The sequence below is a fragment of the Pelodiscus sinensis genome, chromosome 13, assembly GCF_052426305.1.
Source record: "Pelodiscus sinensis isolate ZL-2025 chromosome 13, ASM5242630v1, whole genome shotgun sequence".
NCBI lineage: Eukaryota > Metazoa > Chordata > Testudines > Trionychidae > Pelodiscus > Pelodiscus sinensis.
Window position 1 is genome coordinate 563342 of NC_143064.1, and position 20848 is coordinate 584189.

General features: G+C 46.6%; 2 protein-coding genes across 4 annotated transcripts in view; both read right to left on the reverse strand.

Annotated features, from left to right (window-relative positions):
- ITGB1BP2 (integrin subunit beta 1 binding protein 2) overlaps nucleotides 1-1120 on the reverse strand; it is a 38303-nt gene extending 37183 nt beyond the window's left edge. For all 3 annotated transcript variants that reach the window (XM_089781761.1, XM_089781762.1, XM_089781759.1), the window contains exon 1: nucleotides 62-1120. The gene's annotated coding sequence lies outside the window, so the exon portion shown is untranslated. The remainder of the gene's footprint in view (nucleotides 1-61) is intronic.
- Nucleotides 1121-1264: 144 nt separating this feature from the next.
- Nucleotides 1265-20848, reverse strand: part of LOC149523627 (mitochondrial ornithine transporter 1-like) — a 38222-nt gene continuing 18638 nt past the window's right edge. Inside the window, exons 3-5 of the mRNA XM_089781716.1 lie at nucleotides 14415-14529; nucleotides 4136-4303; nucleotides 1265-2192 (exon numbers count right to left, since the gene is read on the reverse strand). Coding sequence (XP_089637842.1) covers nucleotides 2065-2192; nucleotides 4136-4303; nucleotides 14415-14529 — 411 coding nt within the window. The 3' untranslated portion in view covers nucleotides 1265-2064. The remainder of the gene's footprint in view (nucleotides 2193-4135; nucleotides 4304-14414; nucleotides 14530-20848) is intronic.

Below are 20848 nucleotides of genomic sequence, written 5' to 3' on the forward strand. Positions count from 1 at the left end.
AACTTAGACTGTGGGCTTCTGTTTTATTTCTTTTGAAGACGAACTCTGACTTTTTGCCTACCTCTTAAAATCCATCTTTTGTAGACAAGAAGCTTCTTTTACTGCTGCTTTCCCAGCGAGGGCTCTGGTAGATTTGCTCAGGTTTTGCAAGGGGTGAGGTATATCCACGTTCCATTGCGAAAGTGGGGAACCAATTCAATGTGCATTGCTAAGCTTGAGCAATGCAAGACAGTGCAGTCCTGAGGCACAAGGCTGGGGCGACCTGGCTGGTTACCTGCTCCCAGAGACTGGAGAGCAAAGGCCCAAGAAAGCTTTATAAAGAAAGAGATGAACTGCCCAGTTGATTGTTCTGGTTCAGAATTTGAGACTATCATAAAAGTGCAATGTTGAGGAAAATCCACGTGTGGGTTTGAAGGACTGACACCCACCAGCTCACAGCTGGAGTCCGGCTGCCTTCGATGAGCATTTAGTAGCTGTGTGGGATTGTGTGGTTTTCAGAGTATTTTCTCTGTCCTGCTTTCGCTGTGAGCATAGCTGGGCTTGCTTAGGAAGCTGTGAGCTGGCTTGTGAGTGCTGGCAACTGCTGCTGCTCATTGCCGCAGGAGAGGAAGCAAAGCACAGACAAGACCGAGGGAGTCCGGCTTGCTGGGAATATTGCAGCAGCAGCGAGGACCTGTGCAGCCTGGACAAGCCCCCCGTCAGAAGGGAGAGATATATATGCACGTCTCCACCCCAGAGAGGTGACAAATGATGAGCTGGAGCCTAGAGTGGGTTCCTTGGTGGACCACAGAAGGGACACAGAGGTGCAGCTGCTCTGAAGGCAGGGGTCCAGACAATCCAAAAGTTACAGGAGTAACCAAAGGGTTTCACCAAACCAAGGGAAAAGACCTTCTGGAGGGCCCCAAGTGGACGCCTGAAGCACTGGAAGAGATAGATATGTGAGCTCCAATGAACATGGGGCTTCTGGGAGGAAGATGCTGGCTACCGTGGTGTCTATAGGCATCAGTGTACAAAGAGCATATCTGAACTTCATATAGGTTCTCACGGTGTCCAACATGGAAGCACGTGTTCTAGGCCCTCCTGGCACATTCCACTGTTATCAGTGAGCTCCCAGGAGAAAAGAGCAAACGTTACCCAATGATCTACAAGCCCCACCTGGCGTTTGCCCAGCTTCGTCCTCCCGAGTCTCTAGTCCCAGAGCGCTACCATCTCCCCCTTCACAACAGGAGAACCTCTCCAGACAAGAGATTTTAATCATTGCCACCAAGTCCAGGAAAGTTTTATTCTCACTGTATCAATGTACTCAGAGACAGGAATGTCCTCTTTAGGGATGTTAAATAGCGGTTACTTGAATAGTCGATTAATCTCATGAATTCTTATCGGTTAGTCGACTATTCCATAGTCCCTGGGGGCAGGGCTGGCAGCCAGTGTGCTCTGGCTTCTGCCACTCTGCACTGCTGCCCGGCTCCTAATACACTGTAAATGCAGAGCTGCAGCGGGGGTAGATCCTGGTCCCAGTGCGAGCCAGGACTGAGCCGGGCTGCTGGCCAGCCTGCTAGAAAATTTACTGGCAAGGGGGGGAGGGAAATGCGTGTAGTCTCTAGCATTGACCTTTTGCAGAGGCTTTTGCTTATTGATTAATCAGTTAATCGGCTCACTGTTGCATCCTTAGTCATATTAGCCACCGGGGCCTGCGGGAGCATGCTCACTTCTCTGCTCCATTTCAGCAAACACGGGTACTTAGGACCAGAAAAGGCTCTTAGAATGGAGGCATACAGGGGGCCTGCTGGAGAGGAAATCTGGATGATTGAGTGTTGCATTGCCAGGGTTGAACCCTGCCCCCCGTCTTTGAATGGCTGCAAACATACTACTACTACTGAGATGCTGGCCTGCTCAGTGCTTGCTGACACTTTCCTTCCCAGGCCAGGAAGTGTCAAAAGTCCAAAGACACCCAGAACCATGTGGAAAGGGTTGGCCACAGCAATCAGAGAGGAGTCCCAAACTTGGTTCATGTTGCTGTACAATTTCAACTTCCAAAGCAGGCCTTGGCCTTGGCCTCAGACCTCAGGGTGTCCTTTCAAGCAGAGCAGTTAGCTTTTTCCTTGTCATTTCGGGGGCTAGGAAGAGGGCGCCATTGGAGGGAAGTGCATGTAGCACAGTGGGCATCAGTCCACAGTAAAGAGCGGTGAAACCTGCAACACAAACACCACACTCAGGTGAGCTCACAAGGGCCTCAACTCGCTGCAATTCTAACCAGAGTAAGACACCACGGGAAGCCCTCCCAGGAGAGATGGACCCTGCAAATATGCACATTCCCCTTCAGAGAGCCCCAGGGAACCAGAGATTCTGAGCCCAGAGGGGATTGCGGGGATCGCGTAATGTGGCTTCCTGCATGACACTCCCCCACAGAATTCCCAAAGCAGTGCAAACATCCAGTCCTTTGTGCAAACATCCAGTCTTGATTGCAAACAGCCAGTGAGGGAAAACCTGCCACCATGGGAAGCTGTGCCAATGGGTAACTGTCAAAAGGTACCCCTCATTTCCAGACTTCAGCTTCCAAGTCTTAGACCTTCCTCTGTTAGGCTGAAGAGCCCATTATCCAGGCAGGTACTTATCAGACTGTCATCAAATCCACCCTTTACTTCTTCATTAAGATAAACGGATCTTTATAAGTCCTGTTTTCTAATTTGCTCATTATTCTGGTGGCTCTTCTCTGAATTCGCTCCAATTTACTGACAGCCTTCTTAAACGGTCAGCAACAGAATTCCAGCAGCCGTGGCACCAGTGCCAAATGCAGAGTGAAAGTAAACTCTCTAACCCTACCCAAGTGGTGTGCGTCCAATGATTGCATTAGCCTTTTGGCCACATGCCCCCATCGTGAGTCTCACATCTTCTTCAGAGCTGCTGCTTCCCAGGGCAGTCCCCATCCTGGAAGTGTGGCCTGTGTTCTTCACGCCTAGACATATGCATTTACCTTCCCTCTGTTAAAACACACCCTGCTCACCTCTTCAGGGCAGTACCTCGTCAGCAGTCACTTTGCTTTATCAGTGGTCATTTAAACATTGTTTCCTTGGTTGTGATAAAACGATTAACGAGGGTAGGGGCAAGAACTGATCCTTGTGGAACCCTCCTAGAAACCCAGCCGCTCGATGCTGATTCCCTCTTTACAGTTTCTCTTTGAGAACTAGCTGTTAGCCAGCTTTTAATCCACATAACGTGCCATATTCATTGCATATCATTCCAGTTTTTAAATCAAATGTCATGCAGTATCATAGAATCATAGAATACTAGGAACTTCTTCCTAATGTCCAACCTAAACCTCCCTTGCTGCAGTTTAAGCCCATTGCTGCTTGTTCTATCCTCAGAGGCCAAGATGAACAAGTTTTCTCCCTCCTCCTTATGGCACCCTTTTAGATATCTGAAAACTGCTATCATGTCCACCCTCAATCTTCTCTTTTCTAAACTAAACAAGCCCAGTTCTTTCAGTCTTCCCTCATAGGTCATGTTCTCTAGACCTTTAATCATTCTCGTTGGTCTTCTCTGGACCCTCTCCAATTTCTCCACATCTTTCTTGAAACGTGGTGCCCAGAACTGGACACAATACTCCAACTGAGGCCTAACCAGCGCAGAGTAGAGCAGGAGAATGACTTCTCGTGTCTTGCTCACAACACACCTGTTAATGCATCCCATATCAAGTCAAGTGCTTTACAGAAATCAACACTGTTATCTTTATCAACCACACTTGAAACCTCATAACAAAGAGATACCAAGTTAGTTGGAAAGGATCTATTGTCAATAAGCCCATTGTGATGGTATTAATTATATAACCCTTTTATTAACAGACCCTCCACACCATCAGCTCCATTACCCATGTCAGACTGACAGGCCTTCTAATTACCCAGGTTGTCCCAATTACCCTTTTTAAATATTGGCACAACATTAGCTTTCTTCCAGTCTTCTCGAATTTCCCTTGTGTCCCAAAATTTAATGAATATCACTGTTAATGGTCCAGCAACTCCTTAGCCAGCTCTTCCAAAGCTCCTGGATGCAAGTTATTTGGACCTGCTGACTTTCATATCTGACTTTAAAATAACTTTAGAGATGGACTCTGTGAATGAAGCTGTTTGTCACCTACCTTCTGTCCTCAAGATGTGCAGAAAGGAGAACAGGAAGCCATTTTGATGCCTTGCCATGGAAAGCACCTGGATCAGAGACTTCACTGAGTCAATGGGATAGACAGCTAGCCAGAAGCAGGCCCCCCCCAGCCCACCGCTCACTGTTAGGGGAAGAGAACCTGCAATTCAACATGGGGAGAGACCTCAGTGTGGAAAGAGGCAAAGTCCCAGATGCTGCAGGGAAATGCAAGCACAGGGAAAGAAAGTGCGGGCAAGCCGTTAGCATGGGGGCTCGAGCGGGGCAGCTCAGGCCAGGCACATAAATTACATGATTAGAGGCTGAAGAGACCTCTCTGGAGTTTAGCTTTTATCTTGGGTACAGGCAGCAGTGCCAGGGGAGCCTCTTAAGTGCAGATGCCTCACCAAATAGGCACTGGGCTTCCCACATCTCAGCTCTCTGAGGTGCTTGCCAGGCCTCCCTCGCAATCACTGGCCTGTTATCCCCACACTGTCCTAGGCTCTCGTCCCCACTGCACAAGCTTGACTGAGGCCCCAATAACCAGGCAAGTTGCTCAGGGTCTCTGTAGGAGAGCAGGGATTTGAACTCAGGCCTCACAAATCCTAGGGAGCAGCCTCACCACTGAGCCAGCCTTCCTCTTGACCCCCTGGACACTTCTGCTATCCCAGGCCACCTCCACAACCCTGCCCCAGCTGGCCCCACATCCTTGCTCCTAGTTCCTCTAGCACACCATGCAGCAGCTCACTGGAAAGCCCAAGGGACGTGAGCCGCTGTGCAGACAAGCCAGGGTTGTGCAGGGCTTGGCCTGGGAATGGCTGAAGGAGGGTGGAGGAGAAAGAAAGAGCCTAAAGCAGGGGCCTGGTGCTTGAACCCAAATCAGCAAGAGTTCTGCTCTGAGTGACAGACAGGCTGTGGCACAAGCGGATGTTTGCCTGCCAGTCGGTGTCTCTCGGCATTAGAACTGCTAGTGCTGCTAACAGCACTGTGACGTAGTGGGGGGTAACTTGCTGGGGCTGTGGGCGACCTCTGCTGTCTGTAGCACGGCCCAGCAGGGCAGGGGGAGAGTCATTATGCAAAGCGGACTCCAAACCTGTCTGACCAGCTACCCCCAGGGAGAGAAACAAAGGAAGGTGGAATGCCGCCTCTGGCTGGGGGGCAGGGCTGGAAGAGAGTTGGTTAGTTTCTGGCTGGGAAGCAAGGGGAAGGAGCTGGGGAGGGTGCTGGGATTTAGGGGCCCAGCCACCCCCCATCTCAAGGGGGGGGCACACTGAGGCCTCCTAGCCCCAGTTCCTGTAACCGGATTACATCTGTGCTGTGCTGTATCCTGGAGAGGCAATAAACTTCCTCTATTCTACTGGCTGGTGGAGTCTGTGCCATTTTGGGGGTGCAGGAGGTGGGTGTGACGTAGTGGGGGTACTTGCTGGGCTGTGGTGACCTCTGCTGTCTGGAGCAAGACCCAGCAGGGAAAACCTCACTAGGCAGAGGTAAGGCCAAACTTGTTGAACCAGTGGCCAGACACCCCCCATGGAGAGGAACAAAGGAAGGTGAATGCTGCCCTGGCTGGGGGGCAGGGCTGGAAGGGAGGGAGTTGGTTGCTGGCTGTCTGTGAGGATGGAGGAGACAGCCTAGGGAGAGGAGCTGGAGTTTAGGGGCCCAGTCTCCCCCCAACTCAAGGGGGCCTGAGGCATCCTAGCCCAGCTCTGTGACCAGACTACATCTGTGCTATGCTGTATCCTGGAGAGGCAATAAACTTCCTCTATTCCACCGGCTGGTGCAGTCTGTTTGTGCCATTTCGGGGTGCAGGAGACGGGGAACCCCCAACGCGCCGTCACAGTGGGGGACCCCAACGCGTCGTCACAAGCACACAAAGTATGTAAGTACATGGCAGCAGGGCAGTTCCGGGGCACCCTGCTAAGCATGTGATAAAATAGTTGGAAACAACAGGAGGGAAAGCAGAACAACAGGCAGAGACAGCCGTGGAGGAAAGCACAAGGGGAGGCACCAAGCGTGTCATTAGTGCCTAAGATGATCCGTACAGTGTGGTAAGATGGTTCATTTCTGTCTATAAATAGGGGATACTTCGACTCAATTCTTTGGCTGGTCTAGGGGCGACAGTGAAATCCTTACTCTCGACTGAGCCGTGACCATTGTCCCAGGTACAAATACATAGGGGCTCAGAGGCCATCTGGCTACCGACACCTAGTAACGTGCTTCATTCGACAATAAACCTGACTCGGTGCCTTCGTGTCTTATCTGAGTCTGTGGTCCTTGGGGGCCCTCGTGAAGTCTATAATGCTACTAGCTGCACACAGCTGCCATGATATACTGAGGGAGCCTACGAAAACACAGGCAGCCGAACGTTTATCATCACCGACAGAACAGGAGAATCTGTCAGGATGCCACACCAGTGAATCCTGAATTTACTGCATCGCTGTCCTGAACGACTACATTGGTGACTGACGAGATCTGGTAAAGAAGCGAGCTGTCCACTGTAGGAATCACCATCTAACATGGCAGAAAACCACGAGGTAGGGAACCCCCCCATTTTCCCCCTCCCCGAAAATCCCCACAGAGGTTGATGAAGCATGGACCCACTGGATTGCCATTTGAATTTAAAAAAGAAATTGGGGAATCATGGAGTGGCATTTGTAAACCATGGTAGAAACTCTAAAGAACAGTAATAAAAGTAAAAGAGCTAGAACTTTGCAATTGATGTCTATGGCAGTAAACAGCATTCCACTATACTAGCTTCCCAAATAAATGAGGGGGAAAAAGAGAAATAGAGGGAGCTGAGCACTGGAAAGCTGGTCTGTTGGCAGGGCAATGGGCTGTCCAGGAACATGATTTGCTGGAACAAGTAAAGCAGGAAAATAAGAAATTGGAAAAAGCCATTGAAAACCTGGGAAAGAATGAAGCTCTGCCCCCTGCTGTTAAACACCAGCCTGCAAGCACTCGCACAGTGCCTGAGGAGTAGGGACAGAAGTTGAAAAAGGCGGCCTTGGCAGATTTAAAAGATGTGCATTGCAACCACAATCACGAGGGTCAAGCCCAAAGAAACGAAGCTTAGCATCTTCACTTGTCCCTCGTATAGGGTCTTAAGCAGTGTTTCTTAAATTTTTTAAGACCAAGGAACACCAAACAATAATTTTTTTTATGCAGAACACCAAAGATTTTTTGTTGAGCAAAAAAAGGTCGGAAGAAAGTTATTGAGCAAAAAAAAAAGGTCAGGAGAACATTTAGAACTCTGCTCTGCACAGCATACTTCTGACTGCCTCGTGGCACATGGGTGTGCTGAGGAACACAGTTTAAGAAACACTGGTCTTAAGGGTACAAGACAAATAAGAGTAAAAATTGCCAGTAAAAATAAATTGGCACATTGCCGCAAAGATTCAGAATGCGACCCCTCCTGAAGAGGAGAAGTAGTAAAGTATATCCTTGGAACAAATATTGCAAAAGTTTGGGCATAGCCCACGGTCAGACCATACCTTAGCTGATATTTATACCATGCAGACCTTGAGAACAAACTGGGTAAATATTTACTGGTTTACAAACCCTTAACCTCAGTCAAAAGACATACTGCTGCAGTCTGGCTGTTAAGAAAAGCCTGTAATAAGGACTTTAAAAAAATGAGCTGACGGCAGAAATGAAAATTTGGATTTAGCCAAGAAAAAGAACCAGGAAGTGGGGGGAGGGAGGGCTAGTTAAAGAGCCCACCCTTCTTGCTAAATTAGTAGCGGAACAAAGCCTGTGTCTGTGAAAAGGGGCCATTCAGCCAGCAAACAAGTGAGACCGGGAAACAGCTTTGGAGTCCTGAGAGCACAGTGACAGGAATAAGGGAAAGCAGTAAGTACTGTACAGACACTGGATATGTAATTTCTTGGAAAATTACTTGGAATGGTGGTATCAAAACTAATGAAGTTTTCATCTGAAGGAAAAAGCAAGTGATTTAGGGGAAAAGAGTGAGAAGTTAACTGCAGAGTCTGGAAGGAATGGAGCAATTGTTGTAAAAATGCTAAAAAGGAAAAGTGTTATAGAAAAAGAATTCCAGGTTTCCTTGCATCCTTTCTAGAGGAAAAATGAGCCCTTTTCCAAAAGAATGTCTGTAAATAATCCAGGCAAAGTGACAATCTAATAATCATTTGACTATAAATACTTTAGTCAAATTTGCCAAAAGAACATAAAGGGTTATTGGAACTTAACTACCCCAAAGGTATAAAAGGGAATGTAATTTTTGTACAAACATGCAGAAATAATTAAAACAGTGTACAAAGCAATGTTAAGCAAAGAATATGTATATATCTGTATGTGAATATATACACATTGGCTGCGTCTAGACTGGCAAGTTTTTCCGCAAAAGCAACTGCTTTTGCGGAAAAACTTGCCAGCTATCTACACTGGCCGCTTGAATTTCCACAAGAACACTGACGATCTCATGTAAGAAATCAGTGCTTCTTGCAGAAATACTATGCTGCTCCCGTTTGGGCAAAAGTCCTTTTGCGCAAAAGGGCCAGTGTAGACAGCTCAGATTTGTATTGCACAAAAAAGCCCCGATCGCGAAAATGGCGATCGGGGCTTTTTTGCGCAAAAGCGCGTCAAGATTGGCACGGACGCTTTTCAGCAAAAAGTGCTTTTGCGGAAAAGCATCCGTGCCAATCTAGATGCTCTTTTCTGCAAATGCTTTTAACGGAAAAGTTTTCCGTTAAAAGCATTTGCGGAAAATCATGCCAATCTAGACGTAGCCATTGTGTAAATGTGTTTTGCAGGTTTCTAAAATTCTGTTTTGTAGGCTTTAAATAATTTGGTTTTGTTTTGAACAAGGCCATTTCATTCAAAGTTGCCAGACACAGAAAACTATTGTTGTTTGATTTTGGTGTCTAGCATTTAACCCTTAAGGAATTTCAATGCTTTAGAAAGTTCAATATTTTGTTATAGACCAAGCTGTGACTAGTACAGAAGGCAGCCAGAACCAGAAAAATGGGGAGAGATTCTGGATTTTTGTTTTTTGGTAACAGTAGCAGATAAGAGCTAAAAGTAAAGAAAAAATGCAATGTTAGAAACACTGAGTTTTAAGGTGGCTCTAAGTAATCATACTGTCACTAATAAAAGCACATAGAAATTTTGTGAACATAAAAGCAATAGTTACACCTTATATAAAATGGATATGGCTAATGAAGGGTTATAGTTTTCTTTGTTAGATTGCTATGTGTGGGAGCAGGACTTACAAGTAACAAGTAATTGGAACTCTGGTGGAAGTTAATTGTGTCCCTTTTAAAGACAGAGTCTCTGCACTGCTAATAGCTTTGGATCTAAAAGCAAGCCAGAAAGTGTCTGTTAGTGCAAATGACCTAGCTGGCAGCTCCAAATAATAAATATACCTGCTCAGGAAACAAACTATCTGAAATAAAAAAAGTTCAAATTGTAATTCTCCAGAGAGGAAGATGAAAAAAGGAGTTAAACCAAGCCTCAAAATAAGAGATTAACCCTAAGTAGGAAAGAAATAGTGTACGCACAGTGCTAAAATCTGAAAATAGATACAAAAGGGGGTCTACAAAAGGTTTTGGTACCCCTATCTTTTAGTTCATCCAAGTCCCAAGAATATAATTCAATTAAAGTATTTGCAAAAAAATTAAGAAGGAATTAAAACACACATATTGGCCTCAAAAATAAACTGTCTAAATAAAAGGCTTAGTATAACAAGATAATTAAACACCCACTTGTAAAAGATTTTAATGCTAATGTTACTATTTAACACTGGGATAAATTTAATGTTCACATAAGAACACTCATACTGAGTCATACCAATGGTCTATCTAGCCCAGTATCCTGTTTGCCAACAATGGCCAATACCAAATGCCCCAGAGGGAGGGAATACAGCAGGTAATCCTCTTTTGATCCTTCCCCTGTCATCCACCTCTACAGAAACAGAGTCTAGGGACACCATTCCTATCCACCCTAGGTAATCGCCATTGATGGACCTAACCTCCATGAATCTATCTAGCTCTTTTTTGAATGCTGTTAAAGTCCTAGCCTTCACCACATCCTCTGGCAAGGAGTTCCACAGGTTGACTGTGTGCTGAGTGAAGAAAAACTTCTTTTTGTTTGTTTTAAACCTGTTGCCTATTAGTTTTATTTGGTGACCCCACTAGTTCTGATATAGTGGGAGTAAGTAAATAACTTTTTCATATTCATTTTTTCCACACCAGTCATGATTTTATAGGCCTCTGTCATATTCCCCCTTTACTCTCCTCTTTTCTAAGCTGAAAACTCCAAGTCTGTTTAATCTCTCTTCATAGTGGATCTGTTCCAAACCCCAATCACTTGTTGCCCTTTTCTAAACCTTTTCCAATGCCAATATATCTTTTTTGAGATGAGGCAACCACATCTGTATGCACTATTCAAGATGTGGGTGTACCATGGTTTTATATGGGCTGGGCCACTGCTTCCTGTGGCTCCCCTTGGCTGCAAAGGATGAAACGCAGCCAATGGGAGCCGTGAGGCTCCGTGGCCGTGGCACCAGTACATAAACATACTGGGGCGGCCAGTTAAAGTGTTTCTGGAAGTGTTTCTGCAGTTCACTTTCAGAAACACTGATCTAGATCATTTATAAGTAAGTTGAATAGGATTGGTCCCAGGACAGACCCTTGGGGGACCCCACTAGTTACCTCTCTGTACTCAGAAAACTGACCATTTATTCCTACCCTTTGTTTCCTGTCTTTTAACCAGTTCTCAATCCATCAAAGGACCTTAACCGTTATCCCTTGACAATTTACTTTATTTAAGAGCTTTTGGTGAGGGACCTTGTCAAAGGCTTTCTGGAAATCTAAGTATACTATATCCACTGGATCTCCCTTGTCCACATGTTTGTTGACCCCATCAAAGAACTCTATCAGATAAGTAAGGCATGATTTCCCTTTACAGAAACCACGCTGACTTTTGCCCAACAAATTATGTTCATCTATGTGTCTGAAAATTTTATTCTTTACTATAGTTTCAACTAAGTTGCCCAGTATAATGTTAAACTTACCAGTCTGTAATTGCCAGGATTACTTCTAGAGCCCTTTTTAAATAGTGGCATCACATTAGCTATCTTTCACTCATTAGGTACGGATTAGGGATGTAATAGTGTAGTTGATTAACTGATAAGCAAAAGCTTATAGGTTAATGCTACAGACTGCACGCATTTCCCTCCCCCTCCGCCAGTAAATTTTCTAACAGGCTGGCTAGCAGCCCAGCTCAGTCCTGACTCACAAGGGTCTGGGATCTACCGCTGCTGTAGCTCTGCATTTCAAGTGTGGTAGGAGCTGGGTGGGCAGGCAGCTCATCTCAGTTCTGGGTCACGCTGGGTCTGGGAGCTCAGACTTTCCCTAGACTGGGGCTACTGCCACCCTGCGCTGCTTTCTCTGTATCAGAGGCAGCAGCACGAGGCAACAGGCAGCTGGTCCGCAAGGGGAGCTGGTTTTTAAACGGGCTCCCCTTGAGGATCAGCTCCCGCCTGGCACTCTGCGCTGCTGCCTCTGAATCAGAGGCAGTAGCGCGGAGTGGCAGGGGACTCCTTGGGAGTGAGGCCAGAGCACACTGGCTGCTAGCTCCGCCTCTATAGAATAGTCAACTAACCTATAAGAATTCATGAGGTTAATCGACTATTCAATTAATCAATATTTAACATCCCTAGTATGGAAGCTGATTTAAAGGATAGGTTATAAAGCACTGTTAATAGTTCTGCAATTTCCCATTTGAGTTCTTTCAGAACTCTTGGGTGAATGCCATCTGGTCCCGGTGACATGTTACTGTTAACCTCCTCTAATAACACTTCAATCTGGGACAATTCCTCAGATTTGTCACCTAAAAAGAATGGCTCAGGTTTAGGAATCTCCCCAATATCCTCAGAAATGAAGAATGAAGCAAAAAATTCATTTAGCTTCTCCTTAATGACTTTGAGTGCTCCTTTAGCATCTCAGTCATTCAAGGTCCCCACTGGTTGTTTAGCCAGCTTCCTGCTTCTGATGTACTTAAAAAACATTTTGCTATTACTTTTTGAGTTTTTGGCTAACGGTTCTTCGGGGTTCTCTGCTCGGTGTCCCCATCCGGCTCCCTTATTTTGAACCTCTAGCCCGCACTTCTTGATCCTTTAGTCATTATTTGTCCCAAGAAATCAATTGAACATGGGTCCAGTGTCCCTCCCATAAGGTTGGAGAGGGGCTTTTAGAAGGTGGGCGGGCTCTGCCCGCCCACCATCCCATGATTTCAAATAGGTCCAACTCCTTTTTGGCTTTTCTTATTATATTTTTACACTTAATTTGACAAAGTTTATGGTCCTTTCTATTTTCCTCACTAGGATATGACTTCCACTTAATTTGGGCCTCTATTATGGTGTCTTTGAAAAGTTTCCATGCAGCTCGCAGAGGGTTTACTTTTGTCACTGTGCCTTTTGATTTCCATTTAACTAACCTCCTCAGTTTTGTGTAGTTCCCCTTTTGGAAATTAAATGCCACAGTGTTGGGCTGCTGAGGTGTTCTTCCCACCCCAGGGATGTTACATTTGATTGCATTATGGTATCTATTTCCAAGTGGTCCAGTTATATTTACCCCTTGAACCAGATCCTGCGCTCCACTTAGGACTAAATCAAGAATAGCCTCTCCCCTTATGGGTTCCAGAACTAGCTCCTCCAAGAATCAGTCATTTAAGGTATCAAGAAATGTGATCTTTGGATCCTGTCCTGAGGTGATGTGTACCTAGTCAATATGGGGACAGTTGAAATTCCCATGATTGAATTTTTATTTTGATAGACGTTCTGATCAGGTGGTTACAAGTAACCCTGTAACACTATATATATATATATATATATAGGAAAAGGAAAAACCTTTAAGCATGCTGAAATAGTAAATGGGAATAGAGTTCATGCTAAAAAACCAAGTATTACAGTAATAATGCTTCTTGGCAATTGAATGATCTTGAAACTTATAGTACATCACAAAAATATATGACAAGCCTGATCTACACCACCTCATGAATTTAATGGTTGAATAGCGGGATAATTTGTCCTCAACCCTTAAGGGACAGAACCCATTGAAACCTGGCCTGCCCACAGAACAAAAACGTGGGTAAGTATGGGGGTAATTGTAGGCAAAACAGAGAAACCAGCAAGAATGTTTGTAAAAGAAAGGAGTATTGTAAGCAATAATCTGCCACCCCAAGGAGTAGAAACATGTTCTTTTTGTCTTTCAGAAAATAAGAAAAAGCTGGTACCAGCTGAAGAACAACCATGAATCAACTGTCGCAACGAAGATTGTGTTTTATGTTGTGTTTGTTTTGTGATATTTCTTTTATTGCTAGAATTGTAAGTTTGTCCTGTATGTTGTCCTGTGTTGTATGTTGTATGTCACGTGACTACTTTTTATGACTTCCATTTTGTTGCAACAAAAGTCAATTTTATACCTCCCTTTAAAAAAATCTATAAGCGGTACCACACTATTTTATTATCATGGTTGGGGTATAATCATAATATTATTAATACCATTTCTGCAAAGTTAAAAAAGATGTCATTAATATAGGTACATATATTTCTTCCTCAACAAATAATGCAATTGCAATCCAAAAAATCTCTGTTATTAATTACGGGGGGGGGGGGTTATTCAAAGAAAAATGTTAGGGGAAATCTCAGCAGGTAAATGTGATATTAACAAAATGGTATTTTTTATAAAATTGTTTGCATTTTAAAAATATAGTTATAAGAATACCATGGTTAAATGGTTAAAAATGGTTAACACGTAAAATAAGCAAACAAACAAAAATGTTTATTCTGTTAATTAATTTAAGTCATTTAGGGTTGCATCCTACAGACCAAAGACACCAGAAGTATACACTGAAGAAGTGCCCAAGTATCAAGAAAAGAAAAATGAAATGTTTTATAAATAAGAGACTGGTCGAATGCACATATATATATATATATATGGACATTTAAATGGGCAATCAGCTAGAAATCACTATTAATTAACTTAAAGTTGGGTACTGTGTAAAGTGAACAGTAGTACTGCTGTATCACTGTTATTGCTGTACATCATTTACAATGTGCCTAACAATACCATTTTTATAATTCAGTGTGGAAAAACAGACTGAATTTTCTGCAGCATCCATCACCTATCTGTGGCAATGGGTAAGAACCCTTTAAAGTGACTGAATTCGTTTTCTGTTGTCCACACAGAATGTGATGCTGTCACCTTTTTTCTTAAACAGAGCTGTGAGCGAGGGCTCAGCTATGCTTTTGTGCTACATTTCCTTACTGATCTGCACAGCCTCTTCCTTCCAGGCAACTGCTAAATAGTCAGGTGGCTGTTGGATGGGGTTGGCTTTCTTCAGGGTCAGTCTTGTGCTGGATCGGTACAGTACACTCTCTGTCTTCGGGGGAAATGGAGAATAAGCTCTGATTTCTAATCAGAAAAGGTGTCTTAGATCATTCAGTTGCTTCTCATTGAAATGTGAGGTTCTGCATTGGACTAAGTCCAGTCACATTTCTGGGAATTTACCTTTATCTCCTTCCTCTTGTTCTTTTCTTCTCCAGCCACAGTTGCTAGAATGGCTGGTTCCTATTTTGCAACAATGGTTCCCTTTTTCACTGTCAGACGCATTTGGCAAGTTGTGATGGACCGGGCCAGGTCTGGGCACAGCTGAGGGCATCCGCTCAGGGCGAATTACTCATAATTCGGGGATCCTGACAGTCCCAGACTGAAGACCTTCCAAAAAAGTCACAAACCAGTCACACTGAGTGCTTTAGCTGCCAATCTGGCCAGCCAGAAGCCTCACGGGCAAAACTCCTCTGACACCCCAGCTCTTCCTGTGTTCCAATCAGCCCCAGGCCTACACACAGTTGAGGGGTTTTAGAACCCAATCTCACCTACCCCGAACAGGTTCTTCAGGTACCAAGAAACCAGCCACAGGCCCCAGCCAATTTACACTCCGGATCTTATCCTCGGCTGGGGACCAACCAGCTAAGTCGCAGTTCTGCAGAAAAAGACCTGGGGGTTACAGTGGATCAGAAGCTGGATATGAGTCAACAGTGTACTGTGACGTAGTGGGGGTACCTGGCTGGTTTCTATGCTGCTGGCTCTGGGGTAACCCCCACTGGCTGCCGTGGGTACCACGACCCAGCAAAACAGGATGAGTCACTATGCAAACCAGTATGGCCAGACACTCCCCATGGAGAGGAACAAAGGAAGGTGGAGGCTGCCCTGGCTGGGGGGCAGGGCTGGAAGAGGGTGAGTTTAGTTGTGGGCTGGGAGCATGGAGGAGACAGCCTAGGGAAAGGGGCTGGAGTTTACGGGCCCAGTCTCCCCCATCTCAAGGGGGCCTGAGGCATCCTAGCCCAGCTCTGTGACCAGATTCCATCTGTGCTGTGCTGTATCCTGGAGAGGGAATAAACTTCCTCTATTCCACCGGCTGGTGCAGTCTGTTTGTGCCATTTCGGGGTGCAGGAGTCGGGGGACCCCCAACGCGCTGTCACACCCTTGTAGCCAGGAAGGCTAATGGCATATTAGGTTGCATTAGGAGGAGCATTGCCAGCAGATCCAGAGTTGTCATTATTCCCCTTTATTCGGCTTTGGTGAGGCCACATCTAGAGTATTGCGTCCAGTTCTGGGCCCCCCACTACAAAGAGGATGTGGATGCATTGGAGAGGGTCCAGAGGAGGGCAACCAAAATTATTAGGGGGCTGGAGCATATGATCTATGAGGAGAGGCTGAGGGACTTGGGTCTGCAAAAGAGAAGAGTGAGGGGGGATTTCATAGCAGCCTTCAACTTCCTGAAGGGAGGTTCCAAAGAGGATGGAGAGAGGCTGTTCTCAGTGGGGGCAGATGGCAGAACAAGGAGCAATGGGCTCAAGTTGTGGTGGGAGAGGTCCAAGTTGGATATTAGGAAAAACTATTTCACTAGGAGGGTGGTGAAGCGCTGGGCTGGGTTCCCTAGGGAAGTAGTGGAGTCTCCATCCCTAGAGGTGTTTAAGTCTCGGCTTGACAAAGCCCTGGCCGGGTTGATTTAGTTGGGATTGGTCCTGCCTAGAGCAGGGGGCTGGATTTGATGACCTTCTGAGGTCTTTTCCAGCTCTATGGCTCTGTGATTCTTTGATTCAGCATTAGCTTTACCAATCCAGGAGGCGTCAATAGACCCAGAACTGGGCCAGATTGCCCCAAATTCTCAGTGCGAGAGAATCTCAGATTTGTTTTCCAGGCCACACTGTGCACATGAGAGCATGTCCTGCTAGCAGCAGAATTTGGGCTGGAAGGAAGAATGGGAAAGGGGGATGTGCGTTGATCTCATGTGTCAGAGGGGGCTCTGGTGTATCATCCACTCATTACCCTTGCTGCCTGATCCGCAAATATCCCCACAATTTGGCATTGGAAACATAGGATTAATATGGGGCACAGGCACAGAAACGGGTGGCTGGTGGCCTGGCAAGCACAACAGTTGCAGTGACCTTCACGGTACTATGAGGGGAGATACTGACAGATGGTTCAGCCACAAGACAGTGGCCAGAAAAGAGAGGAGAGTTTGGCTGTGACAGAAGTGGCTGTAGGTACGCTGTGGGATGCAGCCCCACACAGCCCGCACCACGGCCAGAGGGACAGAAGTGGCTGTAGGTACGCTGTGGGATGCAGCCCCACACAGCCCGCACCACGGCCAGAGGGACAGAAGTGGCTGTAGGTACGCTGTGGGATGCACCCCACACACACAGCCCGCACCACGGCCAGAGGGACAGAAGTGGCTGTAGGTACGCTGTGGGATGCACCCCACACACACAGCCCGCACCACGGCCAGAGGGACAGAAGTGGCTGTAGGTACGCTGTGGGATGCAGCCCCACACAGCCCGCACCACGGCCAGAGGGACAGAAGTGGCTGTAGGTACGCTGTGGGATGCACCCCACACACACAGCCCGCACCACGGCCAGAGGGACAGAAGTGGCTGTAGGTACGCTGTGGGATGCAGCCCCACACAGCCCATACCACGGCCAGAGGGACAGAAGTGGCTGCAGGTACGCTGTGGGATGCAGCCCCACACAGCCTGCACCACGGCCAGAGGGACAGAAGTTTAGCAAGCTGATCAAACCTTCAGATCGCTACCCCTTCCTGCTTCTCCATGTAGGAACGAATGATACGGCCAAGAATGACCTTGAGCGGGTTGCTGCGGATTATGTAGCGCTGGGAAGAAGGATCCAAGACTTTGGAGCGCAAGTGGTGTTCTCGTCCATCCTCCCTGTTGAAGGGAAAGGACTGGGCAGGTATCGTCGAATTGAGGACGTAAATGCGTGGTTGCGCAGGTGGTGTCGCAGAGAGGGCTTTGGTTTCTTCGACCATGGGACTCTGTTCCGGGCGCAAGGATTGTTAGGAAGAGATGGGATCCACCTAACGAAGAGAGGAAGGAGCATCTTCGCGGGCAGGCTTGCGAACCTAGTGAGGAGGGCTTTAAACTAGGTTCGTCGGGGGACGGTGACCAAAACCCTGAGGGGAGTGGGAAAGTCAGATACCGGGAAGAAATGCATAGAGCAAGGAGCGAGAAAGGAGGACCCCAGTTTCGAATGGAGAAGATAGTGCAATCAACTGGTTACCTGAAGCGTTTTTACACTAATGCGAGAAGCCTGGGCAACAAGCAGGAAGAACTGGAGGCCCTGGCCCAGACCAAGAAATATGATTTAATTGGGATAACAGAGACTTGGTGGGATGACTCGCATGACTGGAGCGCTGTCATGGAAGGGTATAGATTGTTCAGGAAGAATAGGCAGGGGAGAAAAGGAGGAGGAGTTGCACTATATGTAAGAGAGCACTATGATTGCTCTGAACTCCAGTATAAAGAGGGAGAAAAACTTGTTGAAAGACTATGGGTCAGGTTTAAAGGAGCAAACAGCAGTGATGTTGTGGTTGGTGTCTGCTACAGGCCACCGAACCAGGTGGATGAGGTAGATGAGGCTTTCTTCGGACAACGGAGCGAAGCTTCCAGATTGCAGGCCCTGGTTCTCATGGGGGACTTTAATCACCCTGACATCTGTTGGGAAACCAATACGGCAGTACACAGGCAATCCTGGAAGTTTTTGGAGAATGTTGGGGATAACTTCTTGGTACAAATGCTGAAGGATCCGACCAGGGGCCGTGCACAGCTTGACCTTCTCCTCACAAACAGGGAGGAACTAATAGGGGACGTAGAGGTGGGTGACAACCTGGGAAGCAGTGATCATGAGATGGTAGATTTCAGGATCCTGACCAAAGGAAGGAAAGAGAGTAGTAAAATACACACCTTGGACTTCAAAAAAGCAGATTTTGACTCCCTCAGAGATCTGATGGAAAGAATCCCCTGGGATGTTAACATGAAGGGGAAAGGAGTCCAGGACAGCTGGCAGTATTTTAAAGAAGCCTTATTGAAGGCACAGAAAGAAACCATCCCGACGCGTAGCAAGAGAGGCAAACCTGGTAGGAGACCGGATTGGCTTACAGGGGAAATCCTTGGTGTACTTAAGCACAAAAAGGAAGCTTACAGAAAGTGGAAACTTGGACAAATGACTAGGGAGGAGTTTAAATGTATAGTTCGAGAATGCCGGGGGGTTATCAGGAAGGCGAAAGCGCAAATGGAGTTGCGACTAGCTAAGGATGTAAAGGATAACAAGAAAGGTTTCTACAGGCATGTCAACAAGAAGAAGGTGATCAGAGAGGGTGTGCAGTCCCTAATGGATGAAGGAGGTAACCTAGTGACAGAGGATGTGGGGAAGGCTGAAGTACTCAATGCTTTCTTTGCCTCTGTATTCACGGACAAGGTCGGCTCCTGGACTTCTGTGCTAAGCGACGCAAGATGGGATGAAGATGGACAGCCCTTGGTGGGTAAAGAACAGGTTAGGAAATATTTAGAAAAACTAAACGTACACAAATCCATGGGTCCAGACTTAATGCACCCAAGGGTACTGAAGGAGTTGGCAAATGTCATTGAGGAGCCTTTGGCCATTATCTTTGAAAAGTCGTGGAGATCGGGCGAAATCCCGGATGATTGGAAAAAGGCAAATGTAGTGCCCATCTTCAAAAAAGGGAAGAAGGACGATCCAGGGAACTATAGGCCGGTCAGTCTTACCTCGGTTCCTGGAAAAATCATGGAAGGGATCCTAAAGGAATCCATTTTGAGACACTTGAATGAGAGGAAAGTGATCAGGAATAGTCAGCATGGATTCACAAAGGGCAAGTCGTGCTTGACCAATCTGATTAGCTTCTATGATGAGGTAACTGGCTCAGTGGACATGGGAAAGTCAGTGGATGTTATATACCTTGACTTTAGCAAGGCTTTTGATACGGTCTCCCACAATATTCTTGCCAGCAAGTTAAGGGAATGCGGATTGGATAAATGGACGGTAAGATGGATAGAAAGATGGCTAGAAGGCCGGGCCCAGCGGGTAGTGATCAATGGCTCGATGTCAGGATGGTGGTCGGTTTCTAGTGGAGTGCCCCAAGGTTCGGTTCTAGGACCAGTTTTGTTCAATATCTTTATTAATGACCTGGATGAGGGGATAGATTGCACCCTCAGCAAGTTTGCAGATGACACTAAGCTAGGGGGAGAGGTAGATACGCTTAAGGGCAGAGATAGGGTCCAGAGTGACTTAGACAAATTGGAGGATTGGGCCACTAGAAATCTCATGAGATTCAACAAAGACAAGTGTAGAGTCCTGCACTTGGGACAGAAGAATCCCAAGCATAGTTACAGGCTGGGGACCAACCAGTTAAGTAGTAGTTCTGCAGAAAAGGACCTGGGGGTTACAGTGGATGAGAAGCTAGATATGAGTCAACAGTGTGCCCTTGTAGCCAAGAAGGCTAATGGCATATTAGGATGCATTAAGAGGAACATTGCCAGCAGATCCAGAGATGTCATTATTCCCCTTTATTCGGCTTTGGTGAGGCCACATCTGAAGTACTGTGTCCAGTTCTGGGCCCCCCACTACAAAAAGGATGCGGACGCATTGGAGAGGGTCCAGCGGAGGGCAACCAAAATGATTAGGGGTCTGGAGCATATGACCTACGAGGAGAGGCTGAGGGACTTGGGTCTGTTTAGTCTGCAGAAGCGAAAAGTGAGGGGGGACTTGATAGCAGCCTTCAACTTCCTGAAGGGAGGTTCCAAAGAGGATGGAGAGAGGCTGTTCTCAGTAGTGACAGATGGCAGAACAAGGAGCAATGGTCTCAAGTTGTGGTGGGAGAGGTCCAGATTGGATATTAGGAAAAACTATTTTACTAGGAGGGTAGTGTAGCATTGGAATGGGTTACCTAGGGAAGTAGTGGAGTCTCCATCCCTAGAGGTGTTTAAGTCTCGGCTTGACAAAGCCCTGGCCGGGTTGATTTAGATGGGATTGGTCCTGCCTAGAGCGGAGGGCTGGACTTGACGACCTTCTGAGGTCTCTTCCAGTTCTATGATTCTATGATAAGGGGATGGTTGGATGAAATAACATGATCTTGGTAACTAATTGACCATTCATTATAGGGAACTTTCTGGGTGTCTGGCTGGTGAGTCTTACCCACATGCTCAGGGTTTAGCTGATCGCCATATTTGGGGTCAGGAAGGAATTTTCCTCCAGGGTAGATTGGCAGAGGCCCTGGAGGTTTTTCGCCTTCCTCTGTAGCATTGGGCACAGATCACAGCTGAAGGACTCTCTGCATGTTGGGGCCTTCAAAGTATTTGAAGGCTTCAATATCTGAGACATAG